General features: G+C 33.2%; 1 protein-coding gene and 1 long non-coding RNA gene across 2 annotated transcripts in view; one reads left to right on the top strand and one right to left on the bottom strand.

Annotated features, from left to right (window-relative positions):
- Positions 1 to 27,142, top strand: part of LOC126907505 (uncharacterized) — a 131,111-nt gene that overhangs the window by 5,684 nt on the left and 98,285 nt on the right. The window lies entirely within an intron of this gene.
- LOC126907498 (homeobox protein Nkx-2.1-like) lies at positions 5,767 to 17,936 on the bottom strand. Its single transcript, XM_050688834.1, has 5 exons — positions 16,439 to 17,936; positions 10,606 to 10,736; positions 9,783 to 9,878; positions 7,511 to 7,597; positions 5,767 to 7,375 (listed from the first exon to the last, which is right to left on the bottom strand). Exons 1-5 carry the CDS (start codon positions 16,815 to 16,817, stop codon positions 7,019 to 7,021), a joined length of 1,050 nt encoding a protein of 349 aa, XP_050544791.1. The 5' UTR covers positions 16,818 to 17,936; the 3' UTR covers positions 5,767 to 7,018.

A 27,142-nucleotide genomic window follows, 5' to 3' on the forward strand; every position in this document is an offset into this window, starting at 1 on the left:
ACTTTCTGTGATTCTCAAACTTATTCATCAAGTAAACTTTTTTTCAAATTGAGTGAAGTTGATCATTTTGAGCTTCGATAAGTAGTTGAGAAATTTTGATTTAACTTTTAACCTAACTAGTTAAAATTGTTATTTATAATTTGTTAACTTATCAGCATTTCTATTTAATTTAACTTGAGTTAATTATTTCCATTCACTAACCCATCTTGTGTTTTGGTTATTAAACATGTTTAATTTGTAATTACCAAAATCTTGACATTTCTTAATAATTATTTTAAAACCTTTTGACATCTCAGAGTTAATTTAGAAGTAAATGAAATGTCTTCAAAATATATTATTTTATAAAATTTGAGAAGAAAAATGCGTTAAAAGAAAATAAAAACTATCTTTATGAAAAAATATATTCTTTGTTTCAAGGTACACGTGGCTTTATACTTGGTTGGTATTTGTCTTTTGGCGGCATCAAACAATATTGCGCTAAATTTACTTTTATTACAAGTCATCAAATTTCTTTTAAGGAAAGGACTACTTCGACATCTTTTGTTTGACCAAAACTCATAAATACATAACGAAGCTCGGAAACAAATGACACGGCCAAAAACATTTTCAACGAGATCACCAAAAGGATATTATTCACGTGGTACTTGGATAAAAAAAAAATGAACGTTAGACAAAAGTCAGAGGGGAGTAGAATTATTAAAAAATAAAACACAAGAACACACAGGGCGAGGGATGAAAAATAAGGTATGAGAACGAGAGAGAAATTGGCAACGACGACTAAGTCGAGTGGTCCCGAGAAAGTTGAGGAACCGATGGGGAAACCATGAGCGGGGAGTTGATTCAAGTGCACTTGACCCGAACAGTGGTGCGTGCGTGTGGCCGGCGAATAAATCGCTGTCTCCATGGTGACCGGTATACGGTTGCCAGGCGACACAGTGTTATACTGCGGTCTGATCGACCTTTGCGACGCCCTCACCTGCCACCTCGCGCTTACGCGTATACCTCTTGCGTTTTACCGTATGCACCTATTGACCGACAGTCAAAGGCCTGCCGTTGTTGTGATCTAAAAAACTAAGCCGAGTATTAACCTTTGACATTAAAAAGTAAACCCGTCAAACTTTGAAGATGAATTATTTATTATTATCTTCAATTTTCTATATGGTAAGAAATACCCATTTGAAATTTCAAACGAGCCATCCAATATGTCGAAGTATTTTCTGTTAACAATAAAAGCACAATTAATTGGTTTTCATTTTAATAGATGTCTTTTATATTTCATTTTCAAAAACGAGTTATCTACTTTTACTAATAGTTCTTTGTATGTGAATTTATTTATAAAAATGTATATTTGACATTATGCGAATAATAGTAATAATATTCCACGAATTCGAATTTATCGAACGATAAAAAAAAAACCGTTTAATCAATAACAACTAAAACTTTTCACTGTCTATTTGATATAACGGGTTCTTCGGATCTATTGTTTTGACGTCACAGATAATTATAATTAATAACGAGCTAAATTAAGATTCAGTAATGCATAATATATTTTACAATATTTTCATTTTTCACGTTCTCGAGTGTTCCTTAATCGAGTGATGATGAAACACTTGTCGTCGTATACGATTAAAAATTTACCTCGGGCGGTATTTAAACGACACTAACAAGTAACGTAGCGTTGTCTATTCGAAAATTCCATCGCTCATTAGTGTGTTACAGCTCGTAGTAAACTGTACTGTAATAGATGTCTGACAAGATGGCATTTGAACAAAACGCCAACACTGCCGTCGCCACTGTACGTTATCTCCTATTGTGTGCCGTTTAGCGCCTCTCGATGACTGCACCAGTCTGCAGCCATCCGACGTCAGTCGACACCAACGTACACCTGACAACGGTCCGACCAGCCGACCACCCACTGGCACACGAACGTGACTTGCACGTTGTGTCCGTGTGTCGGAAATTGGCCACAATCTCGAGTAAAAAGTGAACTGTGTAGAAACAATACAAGTTCGGTGGCGCTTTCACTGGAACGGCGCCTCGGCCCCGTCTCGAACGATTCGGTGGTCTGGAAGCGATTTAATGGAAACGAAGAAAAAAATAACGATAATAATGCCCCCACGAAAATCTAATACGGACTTGGCCGGTCGCGATAACCACCATTCATATTCAAATTGCCGTAGCCTCCAAGTCCAGTTTTCGAATTTCACGGTGCCAGAGACATGTGACAGGGGTAGAAGATAAATTCGCGCGCCAAAATTCTTAACACCCCACATTATTGTTGTCCACTAATGCCGCTGTCGTTGACAGTATCGCCCTCCCCCATGCGGACGGCGTATACCATTTACACTTTTATTAACTCCCGTCTCTCTCACTCGTTGTCGCGTTACACGCGCGCCAGCACATAATAATAATAATATATATGCGTGTGTGGGATCCACTGCTGCTGGTTGTTTAATAGCTACCCTCGCGTGTTTATGACTGCTGGTCGCGCGGTCATCCTCGTAGCCCTCGTCCGAGACACCGCGCCACTACTCCGGAGGGCATAATAACGGCGGTCAGGCGCTTTTTTTCAGAGCGGTCGGTGTAACGGCAAGATTCTCACGTCGTCCGAATATGTCAATGTGTGTGGGAATTCGTCGGTGAACTTTATGTTTGTTCATTTCCGATCGAGTTGTTTCGTCCCATTTCGCAGTTTCTCACACGTACACGTTGGTAACGGGACAAATATTAAGAATAATGGCCACTTCCGAGTTGGCTTACCTGTGATATTACGAGTTCAGTGATTTCGCGGTGGTCTTAATGCGCTGCCGTGGGACTCACACGACGAAACAATGGGGCGGCCGAGTAAGTGCACCCCCGTACTCGGGACCACCGCCGCGTTGCTTTTTTTTTATGTACGGGCCACCGAACACCACTACCACCATCGCTGCTATTATTGTAGGGGAATGTCTAAAGTCAAATTTACTCAGATGTCTAATCGCACGACTTAATAATCTTTCCAAACCGAAATCTTTTTTCTCATATGATTACGTTAACTTATTTGATTTACCGGGACATTGATTTGGACTTCATAGTTTTTCTAATTGATAGTTATTTTATTTTGTCATGATCGTAAAAATCATACGGAGACTGTAATTACAGATGCGATTTTAATTTTACAGTAAAACCTCATTTGAGTATGATTTTTGTTAGTAATTATGTCTTCGTGTTTTCAAATTGACAGCTTTATTTAGTTACTATTCATCATGTTATATATTGTTTGCTCATTGGTGTTTTTTTTTTTTTTTGTAAATTTGGCGTACCGCGTTTGATTACGTCTTACACAATATCTTACACTAAAAACACTATATACAAATATAATAATATAGATATTTATTACTATATACTCTGTAAACACAGATTGATTATTTTAACACTAGTCACTTGATTTCTCGTAAAATATTTTTTATGTTCATTTCTTATATTTTACTAATCTATAAAATAAAAAATTATATAATTATGGAAATGACTGGTCGATAACAACTTTTGAACCAATATTTCAGAAGTCAATAACAATATAAAGTCTGACTGGTGGTAAAGAGTGTGTGGGTGTTGCTATTTTTATCACTAGATATTTCTACTCCTCCTCTCATATAGGTATAAAAATGTTAATAACTTCTGTTATACTGGTCCAAAATTTGTTATCGTTCAGACATTTTCTAAACTACGTCATTTTCTATTTCATAAACAATGTATGTTGCCCTAAATATGTTCTTTTAAACATATTTCGGATAAGTGACAATGGTTCACGATTGCTATTAAAGTTAGTATTTTATTTTTTTACAAAAAAAAAATATAAAATTAAAATCCTAGTATCAATAACTAAAGATAAACCTTCGGTTAGCACAAAGACATGCATATGTATATCTTCTCATTACAGTGTTCAAAGTTTAATGATCTAGTTAAATAGCTTTACTGTAATTTTTAACTTAACGCCATACTTCATATCTTTTTGCAATAGAACAAAGTCAATGACGTATTTAGGGAAGGGCATAAGGGACATGTGCTGTTTCTAATATGACAGTTAAAATCAGACATAAAAAAAAATAAATCATAGTAAAATTAATACTTTCTCAGCTTCGATTCCAAGCTAAAATTAAAAAATTAAATATCTCTATGAGTATATTTATTTATATATATATATATATAAATATATCTTGAATATTTTTGGTTACTAATTGTAGTGAAAACTGTATTTATCTTCCCCCCATAAGGCGTCTTTATTTTTTTTATATATTACCTAGTAAATTTTTATTAGACGAGAGGGTCTTTTACCAAGTGTACAGCATTCCTAAATACGTTTCAATATAGAATAGATAAAACATAATTAAATTTAACACATTTCTACTTGAACTCGACAATTCGTAATTATGAACCAATATCAGGGCTGGTAATGATTTGGCATTATGATTTCCGTAAATTGTAATTACAGAGTCCAAACACAATGACCAATCAGTCGTATGACTTTCTTTAATCTCTGGTTAGTTGTCCACCTGTCATTGACTTTACTCCAACCCTATTCAAAACCATCATTATTTGTCTTTACTTACTTTAGTTTAAACAATTTGCTCGTTAAGCAAATTGACGTGCCTAAATAACTTCATATTTTTTGTTTTGGTTTTTTAGGTTGAATTAATTTAAAAACGTATTTTACGGTAATATCACAACATTAATTTCGTAAATCAGATTTTCATGAAATTCATTTAAAGAAATTCTCGGGTCTTCATTCTAATTACATTTTAAAAAGTGTTTTTCTTCTTCTGCAAAATTAATCATTTTGAATATTTGTCATTTGCTATATTATTAGAAAAAAATTATAACTAAAATGCCTTTACCTCACATATTTTTAACTTTTGCCATAATTAATTACGAATGTTACGAGTAACATAATTTTAAATAATTAAACATCTTAGTTTTTAGAAATACTAAAATTTTTAATGTATATTCAATTAAATATACTATAGATACCCCGATAAAAATTTAATTTTAATTTATTTACTGAAATAAATTAAAAATTGAATATAACATATTTAGTTTTATATTACAAAAACATGGAAAGCTATTTTTTACCATGAGTTTTTATTTATGAAAAGGGTTAAAGTTGCATGTTTATTAAAGTTGATATGCTACTCGACCAAAAAGTAAATAAAATCAATGCGATTTTTTTAATTCTTTAACGCTCACTGCCACACGCTCAAATTGTAAAACAAACATTTTTTTATCATTTCAATTTGAATTATAAAAATATATTACCTTACTAAAACCAGTAATAATTGGATTGGTATCAAAGCTTCTAATATTATTTTTTTTGGCATTTGTTAGGGTCGATCGAGTTTTTTGTATTGAACACAGTTTGCGCCTTATTACGCACCCCTCTTTTTTCACCCCTCTGTAGGAGCGTGTTAAAACGATCGCGCGGGTTCCGGCAATGGGTTTATACTATACAAACACACACACACACACACGTACATTTTATATGTATAAAACACACACACATACACTCACAACATTCTGTCATGGCGTCGGAGGCGCGGCTCTCCTATCTACGGGTCCACCTCTTTTAACTGGTCGTTAAAGGCAATATATGCTACATGCTTATTATACACTCACTGTCCTCATGACAAAATAAAAAACCGTTGTCTCCTAGATGATGAATACCATGTAAGTTGCACGTAGGTGTTAAGATTCTAAATAAATATTCAAAATTATAAATTTTACTATTTATTCATTTATTTTTTCATAATCTATACATTTTATTTTTATTTACAATATAAATAAATAATAAAAAAAAAATCACAAAATAGTTACATCGAGGGGGTGTGATATTTTATGTGTTTCTTGGTGAACACATTCAGACGGTGATAAAACGTACAAAAATTCTAAGGTACACGTTTCAAATAAAATATCATCACGACTTGATACATCGTATGCCTACGGTATACATTGACAAATGCATTTTGACCACACTAAATGTCCATCGACAAATTATAAGTTACTTTTATTTAATTAACAAATGATATTACAGTATATTTATAAGCTAATTCTCACCTACGTTCAAAATACATTATATACATCAATAAATATATAACATTTGAGAGAACTTTTATTAAGTCCACAATCAATTAAATACAATTTAACACTTTTGCGAATACCTACTTTTGTACAAATTTTCTTTTGTGTTTCCCGACCAACGATGTTTCACATTGTGCTTATCACTCATAATCCGTTTAGGACTTTAATTATATACAATCGAGTAGTCGTGTGTAGCGGACACTGATTACATGCAAGCAAAATGTACGAAATTAGTAAAATGTATCAACTTTGGTCATAAAAATAATATTGTTGGCTACACCATATCGAATGTGAATAATTTCAATAAAACATATCGGCGTGTGTAACTCTAGTCCAAAATGTCGGTAAAAAATTCTATTAGTATTGTTTTTTTTTTCCTATCGACACGCGTCAGTTAAAGTATATATACATAGATTTATAATTTTTATTAAATTTAATAATAATAATTTATTTTCAATAGCTAAAATAAAACTATCACAGGCACATTAAATACCGTTTGAATTAAAAATAAATTACTCTGATTTATTTCAATGTACAAATAAAATATTCGTTGGGAACCGCGTAAGCAATGTGCATTGGTCGTATGCGAAGATTGGCTTTAGTGAGTGTTTGAAGGTCATGTTCGAATTACAAATGAAATCCTCACAACCACATAGTATTAAGTAAACGTGCTAGAGGTAGTTGTAATTTTTTATGTACAAGTTATAAAACTAGAAGATAAACACAACTAAGAGAGGTTTGTTGTTGGAAGGACACGGTATTGGTGGACAAATCATTTTTCTACGTCCAACGTCTTTTGGACAGCGGTTGTGTCAGCTGCGTGTGCGCCCGAGTGGTTTGCCAATAATTGTCTTTGTAAACAAACCGCGGCTTATATGGTAGTTAACACGGGAGTAGTGGCTGCGGTTCACCACGCACGGCCTTGCAACGATAAATAAGACATATTCTGTTGTTGATGGTGATGTTGCCCGACATTCTGTCTCGGGTATGGCATGGCAGTGTTGCCCAATAGCTGATGCTGTGCCTGGTGTTGTTGCTGATGATGTCCCATGTTCGGTGAACCGTGATGGTGGTGATGGCCGTGGTGATGTGGGTGCACGCCGACGGCAACGTGTCCGCTATGATGCATAACCGGACTGTGACCGTTACAGTTGTTGCCCCCGCCCTGTGCCGATTGTTGACCAGAACCGTCGGAAGTGCCCGAACAGGGTTTACCGTCTTTGACCAACACCGGTACGGCTACTCGACGCGGAGAACTTTGAGCCTACAAAAAATAAACAACTTACAATTGAAAACAGTTTCATTTCTCAGGCCATTAATCGAAACTTGTACGATAACATATTTTTCGGTGCTAATCAAAATACGATGTACAACGTCCTATAAAATAATAATAAATTACCTGATTTTGGGCATTTTGTTCGGCCATTGCTTTTTCTTTGGCTTGACGTTTGCATTTGTATCGATGATTTTGAAACCATATTTTTACCTAAATCGAAAACAGATCATTTGAAAATTCATTTTGTACTTAAACTATTAAATGTAATAATAAGTATATTATTAATTTTATGACCGTGTTTTCTGTTAAAATGACAGAACTGCTGGGAAAAGCGAAGATAAATAAAATTATGTGGAAAGTAATTCAGTTTAAAATTAGCTAAACGACTTATTCGCTGTGTTGATATAAACAAAGTGACGGAAAAGAAAAAGAAATGAATACCAATGAGTATTTGTGGTTGTTGAAAGTAAAAAGATGACCAACATTAATATTGACAGTGAATGGGAACGAAGTGGAAATAAAGTTGAAGAGGTGTTTTTAAAAGTGCTCGCGAACCGAGTGCACTCTACGCGGCTTTTGGATAACGGTTTAAAGACAAACTCTTTTGACCGAAGGAACAGGATACGATTCCACTGCGCGCACTTGAGGCCGCCATGAGTATCTGCGAATAATTCCTACGTAAATTCACTTCACTTTTCATAAGTACTTAGCTCCTGCACAGAAACTTGTTCCATATAAACGATACACAATGCAAACGGTGCTGATTTATACCATTTGTAATTTACATATTAAACGACATTTAAACACCTCATTCCGTTTTTTTTTTTTTTTTTTGCGTACAGTAGTATCGCGGCAAGTGCTCAACAGAAGCAGCGAACATAGTTATGAATTAATGACACTATTATGGCGCTTTTTACTCGAGAGCGCACTTAGAAATCAGTAATTAATTATAATTATCTAATGTTTCTCTAGTGGTCGATAATTATCGAAGATAATTATATATATTATGAGAAGACTCGAGTAACGTCACATTGAAATGTGATATTTTTCATTAAATTTTATTTAGTACTAATCGACTGTTCAAAAAAATTGTAACTGGCATACCGAGCTGTCCTACAGCGTACTTATTTATCATGCGCGATTCGATGGTGTTTTATTTTTTTTCTGTAGAATTCCGCATACGAGATTTTACAATGTGTTGGCGTTGAGAGTTTAGGGCGCTCACTTTTATGCGAATAAATATCTTTGGCAAATTTAACGTACACAATACATATTCTAATCGCGCGTTGTAAATCCGTTGCATTTGAATGGTCGCTGAATGCAAACACTAGATATATAATAATGTACATAGTTTATGTATTATTATTATGTTCACCCGCGGTGAACACTCAACCGGCATTTTGGGGGCGACGGGACCGCGTAATCGGGTGCCGTGCGGGTCCCCGATCACAAAAAAACAGTAGTCGTACGATTACGCTATAGGCGCGCGGGGACTGTTGCCGCAACATCTGGCGCCCCGGGTACCCAGGCACAATCTGTCGGCCATTGTTCTACCGGCGCGCACCGGGTACCGATCATCTCGAGTGGTACTCACTTCAGACATTTTTCGGAGGGCTCACAATGAACGCTTTTGTGTCCGACACCACCGACAACACGGTTCCCGGACGAGCGTTTTCCACCGTTCCGCAAACTAAATACACTGGCGACAGGATACGATTATAATAAATATAATATGAACTCCCGCAATGGGCTGCGGGACTATTTTTGTGCGCCGGAGGGGCGATTTTATGGAGAGGAGACGCGGAAAGCTGCAGACGCAAGGAGCGGTTTATTGTTGGCGGATTGTGGAGCGAGGGACGGACGTGTACGCACAATACGGTGCAGTTGAAGAACGCACGCGTAACCCCGGAAAATGTTTATCCCTCATTAACCACAACGAACGCTTAAGACGGATTAACGGGTTGAATAAGCGCACGTTTATTTATCCGCTATAATCTTGTCCATAGTCATACCGATAGCGACAAAATGACAATATTAAAAGGATATTGATATGCGCATATGTTGTGCCGTATGTAAAAACAGTTGGACATTTCGATGAGTTCAGAGTTGGCCATGTTAACAATACCTAAAGTATAATTTATCATCTACAACGGAGTTTGCTTTGAATAAACGAAAAATTCGCTGTTAATTAAGTTACAAAATAAACAATACTACGTGGTTAAATGAAATAAATTCTACTTCTATGGCAAAAAATAACTAGTCAGTCTGTCCATTAAAAAAAAAAAAAAATTATTATTTTATTGTTAATTGCCAATTACACACTTAAGAAACGTCCGAATTTTCACATGCACGTACTGGCTTATTTCTTACAGCCAGTGTAAATAAAAATACATACCTGTGTTGGAGTCAAATGGATAAGACTAGCTAAATGTTCGCGTTCAGGTGCCGATAAATATTTTTGCTGTTTGAACCTCCTTTCTAACTCGTAAACCTAGCAAATATATAAACACATAACATTAATTTGGTTTCCATAGTTAAAAACGTTTTTTTTTTTTTTTTTTTTTAAGAGGGTAGCCTATTGACAAATTTGTATAAAATGTCCGTTAATGATAACTCGTATTATGTTATTATTGAAAACAAATGCATATGACTTTCTGTGTGAAGCAATAGGAAGAAAAAAAAACCATAATTTCATCAATTGAATTGAATAAACAAGAAAATAAAACGTCCTGTGAAAACGGTATCGCTCGAAATGTAATACACGGGACGCATAGACTGCAGGGTGAGAATGATACGTTAAACGATAAGGGAGGTGGGGACAAATGGGGGATGGTTACGTGTTCGTGTCAAAACCTCGTCTTAACGGATTTGACGTGACGCCTGATTGTGTTTGTTCGAGAAATGTGAATTTTGAGACAGCTAAAGTGCGCCGCAAACACCTATGAACTTGAATAGCAAATACGGTTTTAGGTTTCCTCGAGCTTAAAACAAACATATTCAGCGTTTTCTCGGGGAATTCTACACTACTAGCAGTGTAACTATTACAAAGCGAATGATGCGTTTGTCTGATTTCGACATTGTACGCGGCAACGGCGTCTGTCGCATTGGATACAGCGCGAATTATACACGTGTATGCCCAGTGTTTATGATGAATACGATCAATATTTAGCGAGTGTATAATTACAGCCGGTAAGATTTCTTTTTATTATCGCACGTACTTGAGCCTGTGTAAAAAGCACTCTTCTTTTGCGTCTCTGAGTGAGTGGGAACTGAAGAGGAGGTTTCGAGTCGCATCCCATGTTTGTCATTCCATTCATTGAGGTGTTCGATGATCCCATCAATCGAGAAACTGCAAAAAAACACATACGCGTAATTATTAATCTCGGTTTCGTCAGCGTTATGTAATTGTACACAAAGTCAAGATGTTTTCTAAGGAATATTCGGTTCATTTGAAATTCATTGTGCCTAAAGCTGTGCACGAGGGTCTCGAATATCCCTCGGCGGCATTCTCTTTAGAATTATACCTCGTAGTACGCCCATTTATTGACTCATGAATATTTCATATTACATTTCACCCTTTTAGTCTGTTCGCGATACCGTAATTTGAATTCGGTTTGGGTTTTTACGAACATGTCGACAGCAATCTTTTCTACTCTTATCAACACGCGTAGCTCTGAACGTAATCTAAAAAAAATCAATATGTTTTCCGAGTCCGATCGAAAACCGTGAGATATCACTGCATTTACTATGTGCCGATAAACCGTTTAAATTCGAGAAAATATTAAATAAATACGAGACGTTGGGGATTTTTTTAACGGTGTCGCTTGGAATTTAATAAAACGACCGGTCGTTACGTGCAACTGCGAGTATGTAAATACTTTTTCAGAAGTCTAACGATTTGCCCCGACAACGTCCGTGTTGGCTTGGTACAAACGGCATAAGCAATAAGCCGCACCGTTACATTGGTCGGTGGTAATGATAAAATATACGAATTGTACGTACTAAGCGTACGGCACCGAGTGTTTATCGAGTACAGTAGATTCCAATTATAATTTTGATGACAGGACGTCGTAACAGCAGAATAATAAGTGTACACACACACACACACACACACACACCCCTCTCCAACATTATTGTTCATGCCGGTCACAAAGCAAACATTATACGTGTTCGCCGCCTTGTCAACTACAAATGGAGTGTACAATATGGGCGAGCTTTTTACGTGTATCACGCGGATACGATTTTTGACAGGTTTTCACCAATAGGGTTGGCAATCGACAAACACTGTACAGCGTATTAAATGACACGTGCTGAAAATAAAAACCAGTGCGTTTCACGCGAATCCGTATAATAATAATGGTACTCGATATTAATAACAATAATATCGGATAAGTTCAGTGTGTGCGTTCGATAGTTCTTGGGATGAGTGTCCGCTACGAGATGTACCGAACGCGTGCACAACAAATTAAGTATTTAACGAATGAGCGTTAAACAGCTCATTACCGATGGAAATCACTTCAGGAATGAAAACAAAAATACGTAAACAACTTTGATGCGTAACAGACATTATCTGGAGGTAATGTTGTACATTCAGGCTATGTCGTCTTGGAGAGGCAATTGAACGAATGGCTTTGGAAGCTATTTCAAAATGCGACTAAAGTATAAATAGAAAGGCAGCTTCACTCAGATTTGATAAATTTTTTTGGATTCGATTTTTAAATAACAAACTAAACAATATAAGTATTTAACATATTTTGTCTACGTAATGGATACGAAACACAAGTGATAACATTTTATAATGAAATTTGACTCTCAGGTTAGAATCGTGGACATTTTAGTTGCTGCTTTCGATAACTATTTCGGTAAATCCCCCCTCAAAAAAAAAACAACTGGAATTTAATAGAATATTTGTTTAAAAAAAGTCTACTATTACGCTGTGTATTACGTGAAACCGTTTTCATTTCCCATCAGTTCTTGACAACGGGTTTGTATATTTATTTCGAGCAAGAAAAAAATTAAAGGAAACGAAACCGTCTCACTTGGGTTTTGTGCTTATAATGTTCACTATTTTTATTCGGAAAAAATAAGTACAGACGAGTTCGACAGACCTTGACGAACACAATTCATTTTAATGGCCGCCCCTCCGTACATTGCCCACATCAATAATTCCGTATTTCCTTCCCCACGCAGCTCCACAACAGCGTACACAATGTTCGAACATGCACAACACAAGGGACACGGCAACTGCGACACGTAAACGTGTCAACGAAAAATCATTTACTGTCAAAAGCCACGTAGAATCTGCTATCTGTCTGTATGCAGCACAATGCGAAAGGATATCCGCGATGGACGTTGCATTTTGCTCGGGATTGACTCGTTCGACACCTAAAGAGTGGGCGTTTGCCACCGGATTTGGGATGAATGGGCACAGTATTATACGCATCTGGATAGCAAATCAGGAAACGCTATTATTACTGTTGTACGAAGCCAGCAGTTGAAAGGCATTTTTTTTTTTTTTTTACGCATAGGCTACCTGTGATCTTGACATTCTACTGCATCACCGAACATCGTGGGTGTCCCTCGCTACGAGAGAGTGACGAGAGCGGAGAAAAAAACCGGTAGAAAAGATAATATTTTGATAGCTTGATTGCTAAGCGGACAGAGTGCGAGAGAGACGGGCCGAGAGAAGGGTTCATTTGTCTACACGTATGAATGCGATTGAACTAAACCAATAACAAACGCATTGTCAGATACACGTCGGGAATCGAGATTTTTACCTGTTTGTCCAAAACCACGTCAATGTTTTTTTTTAAATTTTCAAAGCCACGACGAAAACGTAAAAATTATAATGAGTACTATGTCCCTCACCTCTACTCGTTCCCGTCTTATTTGTGTTTGGCAAACATCGGTAGCTAAAGCCACGAGGCCTTGGAAATATTTCTTGAGCAAACATCAGTACGGGGTGACAAATATTATTCTAACGCCGGACCGAATAATCGAGATGTACAATTGTCTGGAACACTATACTTGGGCATGGGTTTGGGCATACAATGGAATGGACATTGGTGCATGTTTAAAAAAAAAAAAAAGTGCTTGGTAACGTAAAGCACACACACGTATAGGTACGCCCGAACACATTATTTTATTATGTTGTTATGACTATATATTCAATCAAGTTCATTTTACTCATTTGATATGGAGGTCATCGCAGTATTATTTCAACCGTTCTTCGATTTAGCCTTGTTAAACAGACTCTCACACGTCTATACGTTACAAAGTACACAACGCACGGTGCACTATGCACGATTCTATTATTTAAACAAGCATATTTATATTGTCTTGTATCTATTATGTTTCGCAGAATCATTGTCATCATGGCAAGAACAACACCACGATCAATATGAATAATGGTTATTAATTCGAGTGCGTTTAACTTGCTTTAAATATCTCACTGTGTGCCTATTTTGGCCAACCAACAGCTGACTATGCCGTCCATATTGAATGATTTACATAAAGATTTTTCTTAAACACTATATACGTAATAGGCTTTAGCTGGTTGTTATAATTTTATTAAAACCCACTCAATTATATTAACCCTTACGGTTCAGAAATAATTATACGACTTTGAGATTGAATATCTGTAGCAGTGGCACAGCTCAATGATGCGATAATAAAACTTATGCTACACTCGTGTAAACGCATAAAATGTTTTAAACAAGAATAAAAAACACAGCTTAAAATGTATAATAATAATATAAATACTAAAATATCTTAAAATTGAAATTTATAGCCTAGTGAATCAAATTGACTGCCACCTCCTAATTGATTGCATTGTTTCCTTAATAGCTGGACAACACACATTTATCAAAAATATACTTACATTATACTATTACTCGCTAATTATGTTTATTTTTTCATTCATTTTACACACGAGTAGTGTAATTTTGACAGAACATATGGAAAGTACATACACTAATAAATAGTTTTATCGCTATTTATTAGAATTTCCCTTTACACTGTTAGAGTTAAAAACCCAACCAGTACATGCATGTAAAAATTCAGACATTATTTTTTGTTAAGAATATAGTAGCTAATTTCAGGGGTATTTGATTTTCAAATACCCCTGAAATTAAATTTACTTTATTTCGCTATCAAACCAATAAAAAATTCGATTCTCGGAAACACAAACGAATAACAATTTTATTATTAATCCATTTTTAATATATTTTTGATCTTTAAGTTTTTAATTTAAAAGTTAAATATAGTACATGTACAACTTAACAAGCATTGATTCATTGTTATTTTATAATTTAATTGTTGTGCAATTTTAGAATAATAAACATAATACACGCATTTAATTTTTTAAGTAAAATAAAAGTACTATTGAATTTAAATATTGATTCATTAGTGATAAAAGAAATTAGTCAAAGTTCTAACAAATTTTATTTAACCACATAGTCGCGAATTATTACTTTCAATAATAAATCATAATTAAATATCGGTATATTTATAGAAATTATTGTGCACGCACAAAAAAGTTTTCAAACTTCCAGTTATTAAAGCTGTATATAAACCAAAATGGCGTGTTTACACCATTTAATCGCATTTGGGCGATAAAAAAGGGCTAATGGCATTATAACGACTGTTGTAATAACCGGTTAGACGGCGTATATTATCCACCTCCTCGGGGCAAATGTTTTACAGAAAAAGGGGTTCCGCTCGTACAAACTACCGGATCTCTAATCCAATATGACACCCCGAATTACGACCCCATGGCGTATTTTACGGTCGTTTGAACAAGATTGTGACTAAAAACATACACATTATTAGCTTTATCGAGGCTTATGTATGTGTACTTATGAAAAGTTCTTCAATAAACCGTCCACGAATAAGAAACATTAGCATAGGCGCCAATTGGGAGGAAAAATTACATTATTACAAAATATACATATAAAAAAAATCCTCTCCAAAAAATTGTTTGAATTGCACTAATAAATATAAAAAATTATTTATGAAAACTTTAGCCATTTAAGCCATATGAAAAATAATAAATATTTTACAAAGAAATCTAGCATCAATAGAAGTCAGGCACAGAAGACATTTTCTGGAAGAAAAGAGAATTTCACTTTGAAGAGAAATTATTCATTAAAAAATTTTCACTATATCTGTTAGGAAACTATTGTTTAAAAAGAGGACTTTTTAGAAAATAGTTCTAATTTTGGGAGGTCATTTCTCCTGTGCTTCCCTTTATTTCGCACCAGTTAGAAATGATTTAACTAAATTATAAAACTTCATAAAGTTATCTTTATATGAAATGATATTGAAAAGAATAATATTATAAATTTATCCGTCTTGATTATTTTATTTAGTAGTCATACATGTTTTTGATTAGAAGTTAGTGATAAATTATTTTGAATACTTAGTTATAAAATGATTTTTATCGCTACCTTATACTATTCCTAATAATAAGTATATTCTATGATTAATAGTTATGCGTAATATTAATATTATATCAAATAAATATACATATTTGTTAATAGTAATAATATATAGCTTGTACTAGTAATGATTTTGATATTTCTAATTACTAACATTACTAACAATTTTTTTTATATTGATTTTATTTTATAAACTTTTGAGAATTCACTTGTGAATATAAAATATAAATAAAATAATTTTTGAAAAATTAAGTTGACCTTTATTCGAACGAATGTACCTATTAAACACCGAAATAGTAAGTTTTTTTACACATATTAATATATAGATTTTTTTATAGGCATTTATTATTTTTAATGTTTAGCTTGATAATTTATTAAACTATATCTTTTCAAAATAAATATGTTTAAATGTAATGCTTCGCATATTCATTAATTATCAAATAGACATATAACATATATCATTAACAATACATAATCGTACGTTAAGTCAATAAAACTGATGATTTAATCTGTTTTTCAATTTTTCTAGTTTTTTGAGTATCTATTATTAGGAAACTACATTTTTCTAAAGAAAATATGATATAAATGTAATTGATGATTGGCATCGACTTACTTGCAAATCTCGGGTCGTTTGTCGGGGCACCATACCAAGTGGTCGAATTACCATAGCCAGAAACCATATCCGGTTGACAATATTGCGGAGGTGGTGGTGGTGGTGCTGGAAATTGTGGATGAACGTGCCAACTTGCGGCAGCTGGAGCCGCGTTTGGCACGTTTCCGTTATTACCGGACATAGCCCCGGGGCTACCAGAAGCACTTCCTCCGGTACTGCCGGCTGTACTGGACCGATGATAAGGAGACGGTGATCCGCACAGCTCAAGTTTGCGGTATTCCTCGATGGGGCTGAGAATATCGGTAACGGAGAACGGTGTTGTGTGCGCTGCGTGATGATTGTGGTGATGATGATGATGCGGTTTAGGGCTCAAGGACATAGCTAGGTCCGCACTATTAAGCTCTGGCAGTAGGTCGCCAGAGCTCTCCGAGTACACGGCTGATGCCGCCGACGAAGCGGCAGTCACCGAGAGAGCCACTTTCGCGAATTGACAAACAAACGGCAGCCCGGAATACAACGTCGATCGCTATGGACACTGGCCGGATAAAGTTCGAAATCAGCACTCACGCCGTCAACATTGTTTTTTGGATGTTACGCGTACATTACATGTGTTTACGCGGAAAAAAGTAAAAACAATAATATCGCAAAATAAATAAACTCTGGGGGCTCTCGTGTGTAGAGCACTACCCGAAACTAGTGTCACTCGAAACTGGACTACTCGACGTCGACGAGAGGACTCGAGGGCCGCACTCGAGTGGCGGAGCACTCCGGTACCGCAACCCGCCCAGACTGTGGGACGGATCCTCGGAGGGGCGTGGCCCCGACGACCAATAGTCTAGTACCCGTGTAGACGACGCGAAAGGTTGCGAAAAAAATCGTGTGCTGCGTATAAGGGAAAACCGTATAATGTACACAATAATCAAAAATTGGAGGGGGTGACGAGGATAAAAACAGTTACCACCGCGGGGCTACAATGAAAATAGCGATATTTCCGGCGGTGCACATTATGTTTATATTCATGCAGTAGCAACAATCCAATGTATAAATGGAATCGGTTTTGATACGGTACTCCACCGATGGCCAAAGTAGGTAATGGACGGGCGGAGGGCGCCTCTCGTGAACTAGAAGCATCATCGTCTCGAAGTAGCGTAATCAATTACACGTAAAACGAGTACTGGCGAGTGGCACTTGTCATGGCGAAAGACAACACCATTTGACTAGGAGTAGGGCCGAATATATCGCCACCTCGTTTAAGCTGTTGTTGTTTGTATTAACATTACACTTGAAGTCTAGCCGAGTAATTGTATCGAATACAGATTTGTGGGCTGTTAAAAATAATTATACCATTTTTATGACACGAAACTTGTGAATTACTATTCACTCAACGATTCGGAACTTTTACACGTCAGAATTTATTTCGCTTGCTGATTTATTTACAACGTACGCGGATATTAAAAAATACCTGTCTTTGCTTGACAAATAGACGGATTGAATAATTTCATTGGCCCGATTTATATTTTCAGAAAAAAAATCAAAATGTGACTTTTAACGGTTTTTTTTTCAAACGAAGTTTTCAAGTACACGCCGACCGTTTATATTAAGACTTAATGTACAAGAAAGAACAAGGAAAGTCTATTGTTTGAAGAGTAATGTGTAATTTTTTTTAGAAAAACTTGGTTGCCCCGTGCACATACTATGTATGTATAATTCTAGTTAGAGTGCACTCAAAAATACCCCCCTCGAATAATATATATATATCCTCCGGTGGTCGCGAGTAATTATTATTGTTAGGACTACTCTATCGAACGACATATTAAATAGAATTACCTGGTGCAACACTCTTAATCGTCATACCAATTGTATTGTAGTGATATAGAAATGACTTTCAAGTGGCTGTTATATTTTTATTATTTTTGAAAGGGGCTGTGTTCAATGAATTTATTCAACTAAAGAAGCAGAGTCAAATGTAGTGAAAACATTTTTTTAAGAAATTTACAATAATTTAAAAATATTATACATTTGACACTAGATAGGCGATATAATGCGCTATAAGAAATGACCGGTATGTCAGTATAACATTTATTATATACACAATAATTGTACACACAAGTAGTGTAATTTTGACATAAAACATCAAAAATTCGTTCACTAATATACTAGTTTTATTATTTATCAAAATTTTCCCTAGCGTTAAAAACTACCAGTACACGCATGTAAAAATTCGGAAATTCTTTTTAAGACGGTATCTAATGTATGATTAGATGCTACTGGATAAAAATTAACTCGTAAAATTAAACTTTATATATTCAAAATACAATTGTTTGGTAACTAAGCAATATATTTTACACTTATAAATAGTTCTATATGATAATACTATTTGAAAATAATCTACTAAACATAAAATTATTGATTTTAACTAATTCGTTACTAAGAAACTCTAGATTTTCTTCCTATACATACAGTAAACATTTAATGAATTGTTACATTTCAATTATAGTCTCAAGTTTAATTGTATCATTATCTCGTGTCTATTATGATTTTATTTGTGTTTTGCAAATAATCAAACTTCTCTTTAAGCTTACATTAGATAAGCAAAACACAAACTGTTGGAAAAATATGTGCAGAGAATTGATCAGACTACTTTTTGACATGGAAGAAATATATCAATCTTAAAAGTCGAATACATCAAGCTCTAGATGCTATTGATTCAACTGATGCATATTTTAAGTGTATAAACAACTACAGGAACAGATAAGATTCCGAAGATGTTCGTAGAGGCGGCTGATCAATTCGGTGAGGACATTTACGCTGCGCTTGAACTTGTTGTTCGCCCGACAAAATACTCATCTAAAACGAACTGTCTTAATGTGTACTGTCGTAAAATCATATTGCCGGTCAGATGAAGTGTATGCCAATCGCAATAGACGTTTGATGAAATTGTGATGAGATATTCCACTTTTTTAATGGGAGGTAAATCGTCCAACATCGGAAATTTTAGTGACTGAGTTTGAAGTTTTTCAAATGTCTTATTTTTCAAACATTTATATAATGTGTGTTTTTCACACATTTGTGCAATCATTTTATCAATAATTGATCAATTAGTGCAATTTTTTAATGTAAGGTTAATATACCCGACAACGGCATGTGGTAATTGTATTAAATAAATTTTTGTTTCATTAGAAGTTTGAAGTTTTCCAATAATTTTGTTTACAACTCGTATATGGTACGTGCTTAATACATATAGAGTGTCCCACTGCGATTTACTAATTTTAAGATTGAGTATATGGTCAAATTAGTGGTTGTATCATCTTGTTGATTGTCACATCTATCTAATAGATCTATTAAATTAGTACTCTTAGATTAAACTAATGTAATACCAAATATTTAAAAAATTCTTGCTAGCCCGGAAAACATTCAAAAAGGATTATTGATAATATTAAGTTTAATTACTCCTTTTAACTCACACTAGTAAGTGCACTAGCTGCCTTCTTTCTTTATTCTACTTATGTGTTTGTACTAAGTAAATTTAAATTACATGCTATTAAAAATTAAATCTAGTATTTTTTTTTTATACAATCTCAGTTCAAACTTAGTTACAAATAAAAAAAAAAAGAAATGTCCTTCGTACTCTCTATTAATTGCTACTAATTATTTCACACCTACCGTACTAATTGCTACTAATTTTTTCACACCTTTTGTACTAATTGCTGCTAATTGTTTCACACCTTTTGTATTAATTGCTACTAATTGTTTCACACCTTTTGTATTAATTGCTACTAATTGTTTCACACCTACCGTACTAATTGCTACTAATTATTTCACACCTAATGTATTAATTGCTACTAATTGTTTCACACCTTATGTATTAATTGCTACTAATTGTTTCACACCTTTTGTATTAATTGCTACTAATTGTTTCACACCTACCGTACTAATTGCTACTAATTTTTTCACACCTTTTGTACTAATTGCTGCTAATTGTTTCACACCTTTTGTATTAATTGCTACTAATTGTTTCACACCTTTTGTATTAATTGCTACTAATTTTTTCAAACCTACCGTACTAATTGCTACTAATTGTTTCACACCTAATGTACTAATTGCTACTAATTTTTTCACACCTTTTGTACTAATTGCTACTAATTGTTTCACACCTAATGTACTATTTGCTACTAATTTTTTCAAACCTACCGTACTAATTGCTACTAATTATTTCACACCTAATGTACTAATTGCTACTCATTTTTTCACACCTAATGTACTAATTGCTACTTATTGTTTCACACCTTTTGTACTAATTACTACTAAATTTGTACTAATTGTTTCACACCTTTTTTACTTAGTTTAGTTTGTTTTAAATAAATTTTTTTTTTTTAATATTTTTAGTTATATAATTTATAGTCTGAAATTAATTTTTTTTTAAATTTTTCTTCTATTTTATGTTCGTATAATGTTACATTTTAATTATTTTTAATCTTTGAAACATAAAATCATTTAATGCAAAACAATATCATTACAAAGAGATTGAAATATACGAATAACATTATCAAGAAGTCATTGAATTAAAAAATCTATAATATTATAAATCAATACTAGTCATTATAGCAATGAATTATATGTTGCAGTTAAAAAAACAATATATTAATTAAATTTATATTTACTGGAATGTACGTTGATATTTCCTCTCTGTTATTCCACATCTTATAAATTTAAGTAATAAAAAAAACCCAGCACAGGGGGGTCACGGCACAGTGGTGACGTGGCATAGTTGGATCAAGTATAATGATATCTGACAGTGATTAAAATCACTATCAAAAATAAACGCTTCGATGCAAATCTTTAGATAGTGTTTAATTTAAAAAAAATTGGTGTTTTATTCCAAAAGCTACTTGATCTGCTGGTTCCTTATTAATATCTCGATTAAGATAAAGTATGTCGAATGAAAAAGGGTTTATTAAAAAATATTATTTCTCATAAAAAAATTGTGTGGATCCATAAACTTTTCAATAAGTTATAGCATTATAAAGTTAAATATAATATAAATAATAAAATCGAGAATTTTCACACGAAAATAGCATTCGGTAGCCATTTTCGCCGTGAAGACAAGTCCAGAGGTCAAATTTTTTTTTTTCAAATTAAAGTATATTACATTAGCTTTAATTTAAGATATATATAAAAGTGTCAGACCTTCCGGAACATTTTCAAAAGTTAAGTTGAAAAAGTTAATTTTTTGTGAAAAAGTTGTCATTTTAAATCCCCCCCTGTGGGCAGGTTAAGTGTCAGATTTACAAAAAAAATATACCAAATAATAAGTAAAGACATCAAGCATCTATATAAAAAAAAATTATATTGATATGTTCATTTTTGAAAATGTTACAGCATTATTAAGTTAAAAATATAAAAAAAAATTATTTTACAAAAATCGTAATTTTTTATTAACTTTGATGTCAACTTTCACCACGAAGACAAGTCCAGAGGTCAAATTTTTTTTTTTCAAATTAAAGTATATTACATAAGCTTCAATTTAAGATATATATAAAAGTGTCAGACCTTCCGGAACATTTTCAAAAGTTAAGTTGAAAAAGTTAATTTTTTGTGAAAAAGTTGTCATTTTAAATCCCCCCCTGTGGGCAGGTTAAGTGTCAGATTTACAAAAAAAATATACCAAATGATAAGTAAAGACATCAAGCATCTATATAAAAAAAAATTATATTCATATGTTCATTTTTGAAAAAGTTACGGCAGTTTTTAGTAAAAAAAATTGAAAAAATTTCGAAAATTAGCGATTTTTAAATTTGTAATTTTTTTGGAGGTTTCCCCCATTTACGGGAAACGAGGGAAATTTTTTCAATTTTGAAGGGTAATATCTTCGACTAGATACGATTTGTGATCTTTTGACGTATCGTTGAAAGAAATCCGTTCGGTGAGAGCTGAGAAAAAGTGGTAACAGACACAAAAAAAAAAAACACATAGTAAAACCAATACCTTCTCAGCTTCACATCGAAGCTAATATTAATTTGTTTATACAGCAACCTTTTTTATTATCTTTATTCAAATTTTGTGAATTGGCTATTTTTCTTTACTCATATTACCAATTGTCATGGTTTTAACGACGATTTAGATTCGTAGAATTTAAAAGACAAATGTCAATCAGGATTACTATCGCGATGTAAAAATCACAATTACGTGTTGTGAAAAATTTGTATAAAAAGAAAATAGAATTTCTTTAGAAGCAAATAGGCTTCCTATAAAATGCTGGTAGTGCTTACATTTTAAACAGTCCCATTAGCACACATAGTGTCCATTCGAGTATGGATGAGTTAGTTTGTAATTTTTATAATTCAGATACTAATCGGATCGGCATCGGTAGCTGTTGTCAATATACTTATATACATAGTGTTTATAGTGAGGTATTGAATAAGCGGGGGATGTATCCGTCAAGTTTGTTTAGCCTATGGACCAGGTGAGTCTACTTCGAGATCATTACAATAACTCGCGTATGGAATAATCGATGTTTATCTCAAGAAAATTTGCGTTTATCGGTAATACAAGTATGTATATAATATGTGAATTGGACCGGAATAGATATCGTGAATATGACAATAATCGTCTTGTGTACTACACCGAGAGAGTGCTCCCTATTGAATAGAAGGTCCCTCGTTGCTTTATATTTTTATTCTCACAAACTGTAGACATAATATTAAATCATTATGCGTTTAGAAGTTCATTTTAGCCCTGATTATTTTTATATTAGGTAAAGAAAAATATGATTAATACTCGAGATCAATGCACATTTTTTCTTATAAAAATAAATATATTTAACGAATTGAACCGTTTGCAAATAAAATCTCAATTACCGCTAAAATACAGTAAGGGAAACGCGTGCTAAATTTAATTTAAAAATCATTTTTAAAAACTGCGTTGGCTTCGGTGGGTTATTTTTATTTGTTTTGCAGAAGCTGAGCGCGTGTGCCCTTTATTAGTGTTTGATTGGTACACGGTCCTGGCTGACATGCAATAATTGCCGTTAACCCCTCGCCCGTCGCACCAAACCAGACGACCGTTTCCCGACTGTATAACATCATCAACCCCTTTGTTTATTATTATTCCAAAAGTCGCGTGCATCGTTAGGCCCACCTAAATCGTTATAAGTCGACAACTCCAGTAATCACTAGGGATTATAACTACCTCAATTTCTCTACGCTTCAGCTTCCACGTCAATAATGAAACAGCAGCAATGGTTAAATGCTATTTGCAGTACACAATGCAACGGCCGTGCACTGGGATATTAATGTGGATTATGGATTTTATGTCGCTTAAAAAATAATAATTGTGCCATTTAATTATTTTGAAAATACTACTTGAAATCATTAAAAGAACAAATGGTAAATAGAAATAATTGTTATGCATAATCATTCGTTTCACTATAAGTTAATTCAACTAAAAACTTGTTCCATTAAAGTTCAATTTATTGAATATTTTTAATTACAACACGACTTTTATTGTAAAAATTATGCCAGAGTTTTAAGACGTTAAAATGGCATTTCAAACTATGCCCGTAATTAGAGATATAGTTTTTTGTGGGGGGCGTTTAAATACTAGTGATACTGTGTCAAAAATGTGCATCATAATGGATGTATTATTTTTTTAATTCGATCGCTAATAATATGAAATACGAATATACATTTGGAATTATTGTTGGAATTATCGAGTAAGTCGGTCTTTATTATAGTTGGTATGTATTTCTAATGAAAGCGATAAGTGCTGATCAAGTTACGAGTAGCCAAGATGGGTTTTTCGAGCAAAGAAAGAGGACACTCAAAGCTGAGAGGTGCTCAAAAAGCTACCGCTTTGTTGATGTTTCCGAGCGAAGACGGTACGCTCAAATAAATTTATTTCCTTTTTACAAAAACCTCAGAGTTAAGGTGTCAGTTGATGAGAGGCTCTTCTTCGTAAAGTACCCTATTGAATAATTGTCAATGTTACCGTTAGTTATTACAAATAGCAACATTGACACATTTTCATCTCGTTAGTGCTTGTGTGTATACGAAGGTCGATATCATTATGAATAACTCCAAAACATTTCTCAAGTAGTAAATATGAAATTGATTTCCATTATATTCAAATGTAAAATTTCTGAACAATAAATTCAACAGCTATTTTACAAAAGTAAATCCAATTACAGTTTTCATAAAGTCATCAAATTATATAAAAATCTTCTTTGAAACACTTTTCTGTTAAATATAAGAAATCCAAAGAGGTAAAAAAAACATATTGTTATTAAAGAATATTAATTCAAATGTCATAGATATTTGACTTAACATTTCATCTAATTAAAATAAATGAGTGAATAATTTAAAATATTTACTATTTTCTGAAAATTATCAATTGAGATCCTAGAACATTGATTTTTGATGGTACTCTTTAGACAATGACGCTCTTTACACAATTAATGATTTTTACAAATATACGAGTCCTATAATTTAGAATATAACATTCATTCTAGTGGAAAATCACAAGTCACAATACGTGTGTCTCGTATAATGTTTGATTGTGTGGTAAGAGTTTAAGCTCTAATGTGATCTGTTACAAACAGGTATATTAATTTCATCTATCCTGTTGTAACTGGATACTCAGTGAAATTCGATGCGCCCGGTGGGGCGTGTACTGCTTATGAGAGTCGCGTGTCCCGAGAACATTTTTGACTGCTACGAAGAACATTTATATGATAGGGGAGTGATAATCCTACAGAATCAAAACAATTCTAATAATAAAACGACGGCGGCACAGGTGTAGTGACTAATAAAACGGCTCTCCAGGCACTAGTCATCGTATTATGTATAACCTTTGATGAAAACCATGGATACAATAAGTAAAAGATTACTGGATGATTAAAAAAATTCATTGAATTGTTTTCCGCTTAAATTCAAAGAACTTCATTCTGCAATGTATACTTAACATTCAGCGTTTAATCAAACTTATTGTAATCTATAATTTAAATTTGACTTATTCTGTGTATTTAATAAAATAATTATATTTGATAAATCATATTTTTATCAATCTCTGACAATAAATGATAATATCTTTGTTATTCATTGAGAAGAATACTGTAGTTATAGTAAATGACTAGATAAATTTAAGTTGTTCCAACTAAAATATGGTGACACAAATATAGAAAATAATCTAATTAAGAAAGTTGTTACAACAACTTTTGGACCAGTGCTTTGGAAGTTATTCCATTTTTTATGCGTCAACAAGACTAAGAGTACGGTCGGGAAATGACTAATGATAAAAATAGCAGCAGCCACCTCCAGTCATTACTTTAAATTGTTGATAACTTTTAAAATACTGGTTCAAATATTGTTATCGACAAGACATATTCAAAATTAAGATTATTTCCTATTTTATAAGCTAGTTAAGTATGTATGTTGACACTTCTTTAAGTTAATAAGTATGATTTTAAAAAATAATTAATCAAAGATATATGCAAAAATAAATCAAAAATTATTTTTTTCCAATGTATTTATTTTGCGAGTAAACGGGCGATTTATGACAAAGTTGCATAAACATGAAACCCTTTTAAGTGTTTATAAACAACATTTATAAATGCAAATACTTCCGGGCCCTAATTATGAGATTTTTAACAAAAAAAATACACAAAATATTTACGGCTTTTATTAATTTTTTTATTATTATTTTTTGTGATATAGTAGATATATGAAATAATAATTGTATGCCTCAAATCATAAAAAAGAGTGATTTTGATGTATGAAGTAAATTTTACGTGGACAATGCAAAGAAAGAAACCGCACAGAGGAAACCACATATTACGTTTTCCATTGGAATGGTTTTGAATTAAACTCTTCTATAATCGTGACGGATCCTTAAAATATTTGTTCAAACCATTTTTACGCAGTAGGGTTTTAAATCTCTTCCCCACAGCAAATGTGAATTACAGTTTACGAAGGCTGCTAGTTTTTAACACATGTACATATGTACTTTTAAATTCATTTTTTATTTGTAGATATTACTAACATTTCTTCGATATTTAATTTAAAAATGTAAATAGTTATTTTTATCGAAATTATTTGAAATTATTCAAGTTACAATAATACTGATGAGTTCTTTTACTTTTGATATTTTTTCAAATTCCTACAATTTCAGGATTTAGAAGTAGAGAAATTACTTTTCTTTCTTTTTTTATTTTTATATCACGCTGCAGCTGCATTATGGATTAGACAATTTTGATTAATTACTTTTTATAGTATCTAAATAACTGATGTAAACTTATTTTTTACTGTAGCGTATCATTACACTAATTTTCATAACAAATTTGAAGAAAAAAAAAAGATTTTACATATAAAATTATATAAATTCTTAATATTATATACACGAGAGTAGCTACATTTGAACAAAAAAAAATGAAGAAATTCCTAAATCGTAATTAGAAATTACGATTTAAAAATGTAATTACTACTGTAACAATATTTAAGCGGTGAAAGGAAATGGACAATATTCGAGGGAATTATGTATTACAATTTGTTGAGTTTTTAATTGATTTACATTTAATGAGCAATTTTCGCATAAAAGACCGACAATTACTCTAGTAAAATTTATAGTGTTGTGTCAATTAAACGACTTAAAAATGTTTCAATGTGATAAATTGAGAAAAAGTTTTATGAGGACGTCGACTTAGTAATGTGT

The sequence above is a fragment of the Daktulosphaira vitifoliae genome, unplaced genomic scaffold (assembly GCF_025091365.1).
Source record: "Daktulosphaira vitifoliae isolate Bord-2020 unplaced genomic scaffold, ASM2509136v1 Scaffold_5, whole genome shotgun sequence".
NCBI lineage: Eukaryota > Metazoa > Arthropoda > Insecta > Hemiptera > Phylloxeridae > Daktulosphaira > Daktulosphaira vitifoliae.

Excerpts from the sequence above, each read along its gene's own strand:
- LOC126907498 (XM_050688834.1), bottom strand. The coding sequence starts at position 16,817 with ATGTCCTTGAGCCCTAAACCGCATCATCATCATCACCACAATCATCAC. Across the intron at positions 10,737-16,438 it reads AAACGACCCGAGATTTGCAA|TTTCTCGATTGATGGGATCA; the intron begins GTAAGTCGATGC and ends GTTTTTTTGCAG. Across the intron at positions 9,879-10,605 it reads TGCTTTTTACACAGGCTCAA|GTTTACGAGTTAGAAAGGAG; the intron begins GTACGTGCGATA and ends TATATTTGCTAG.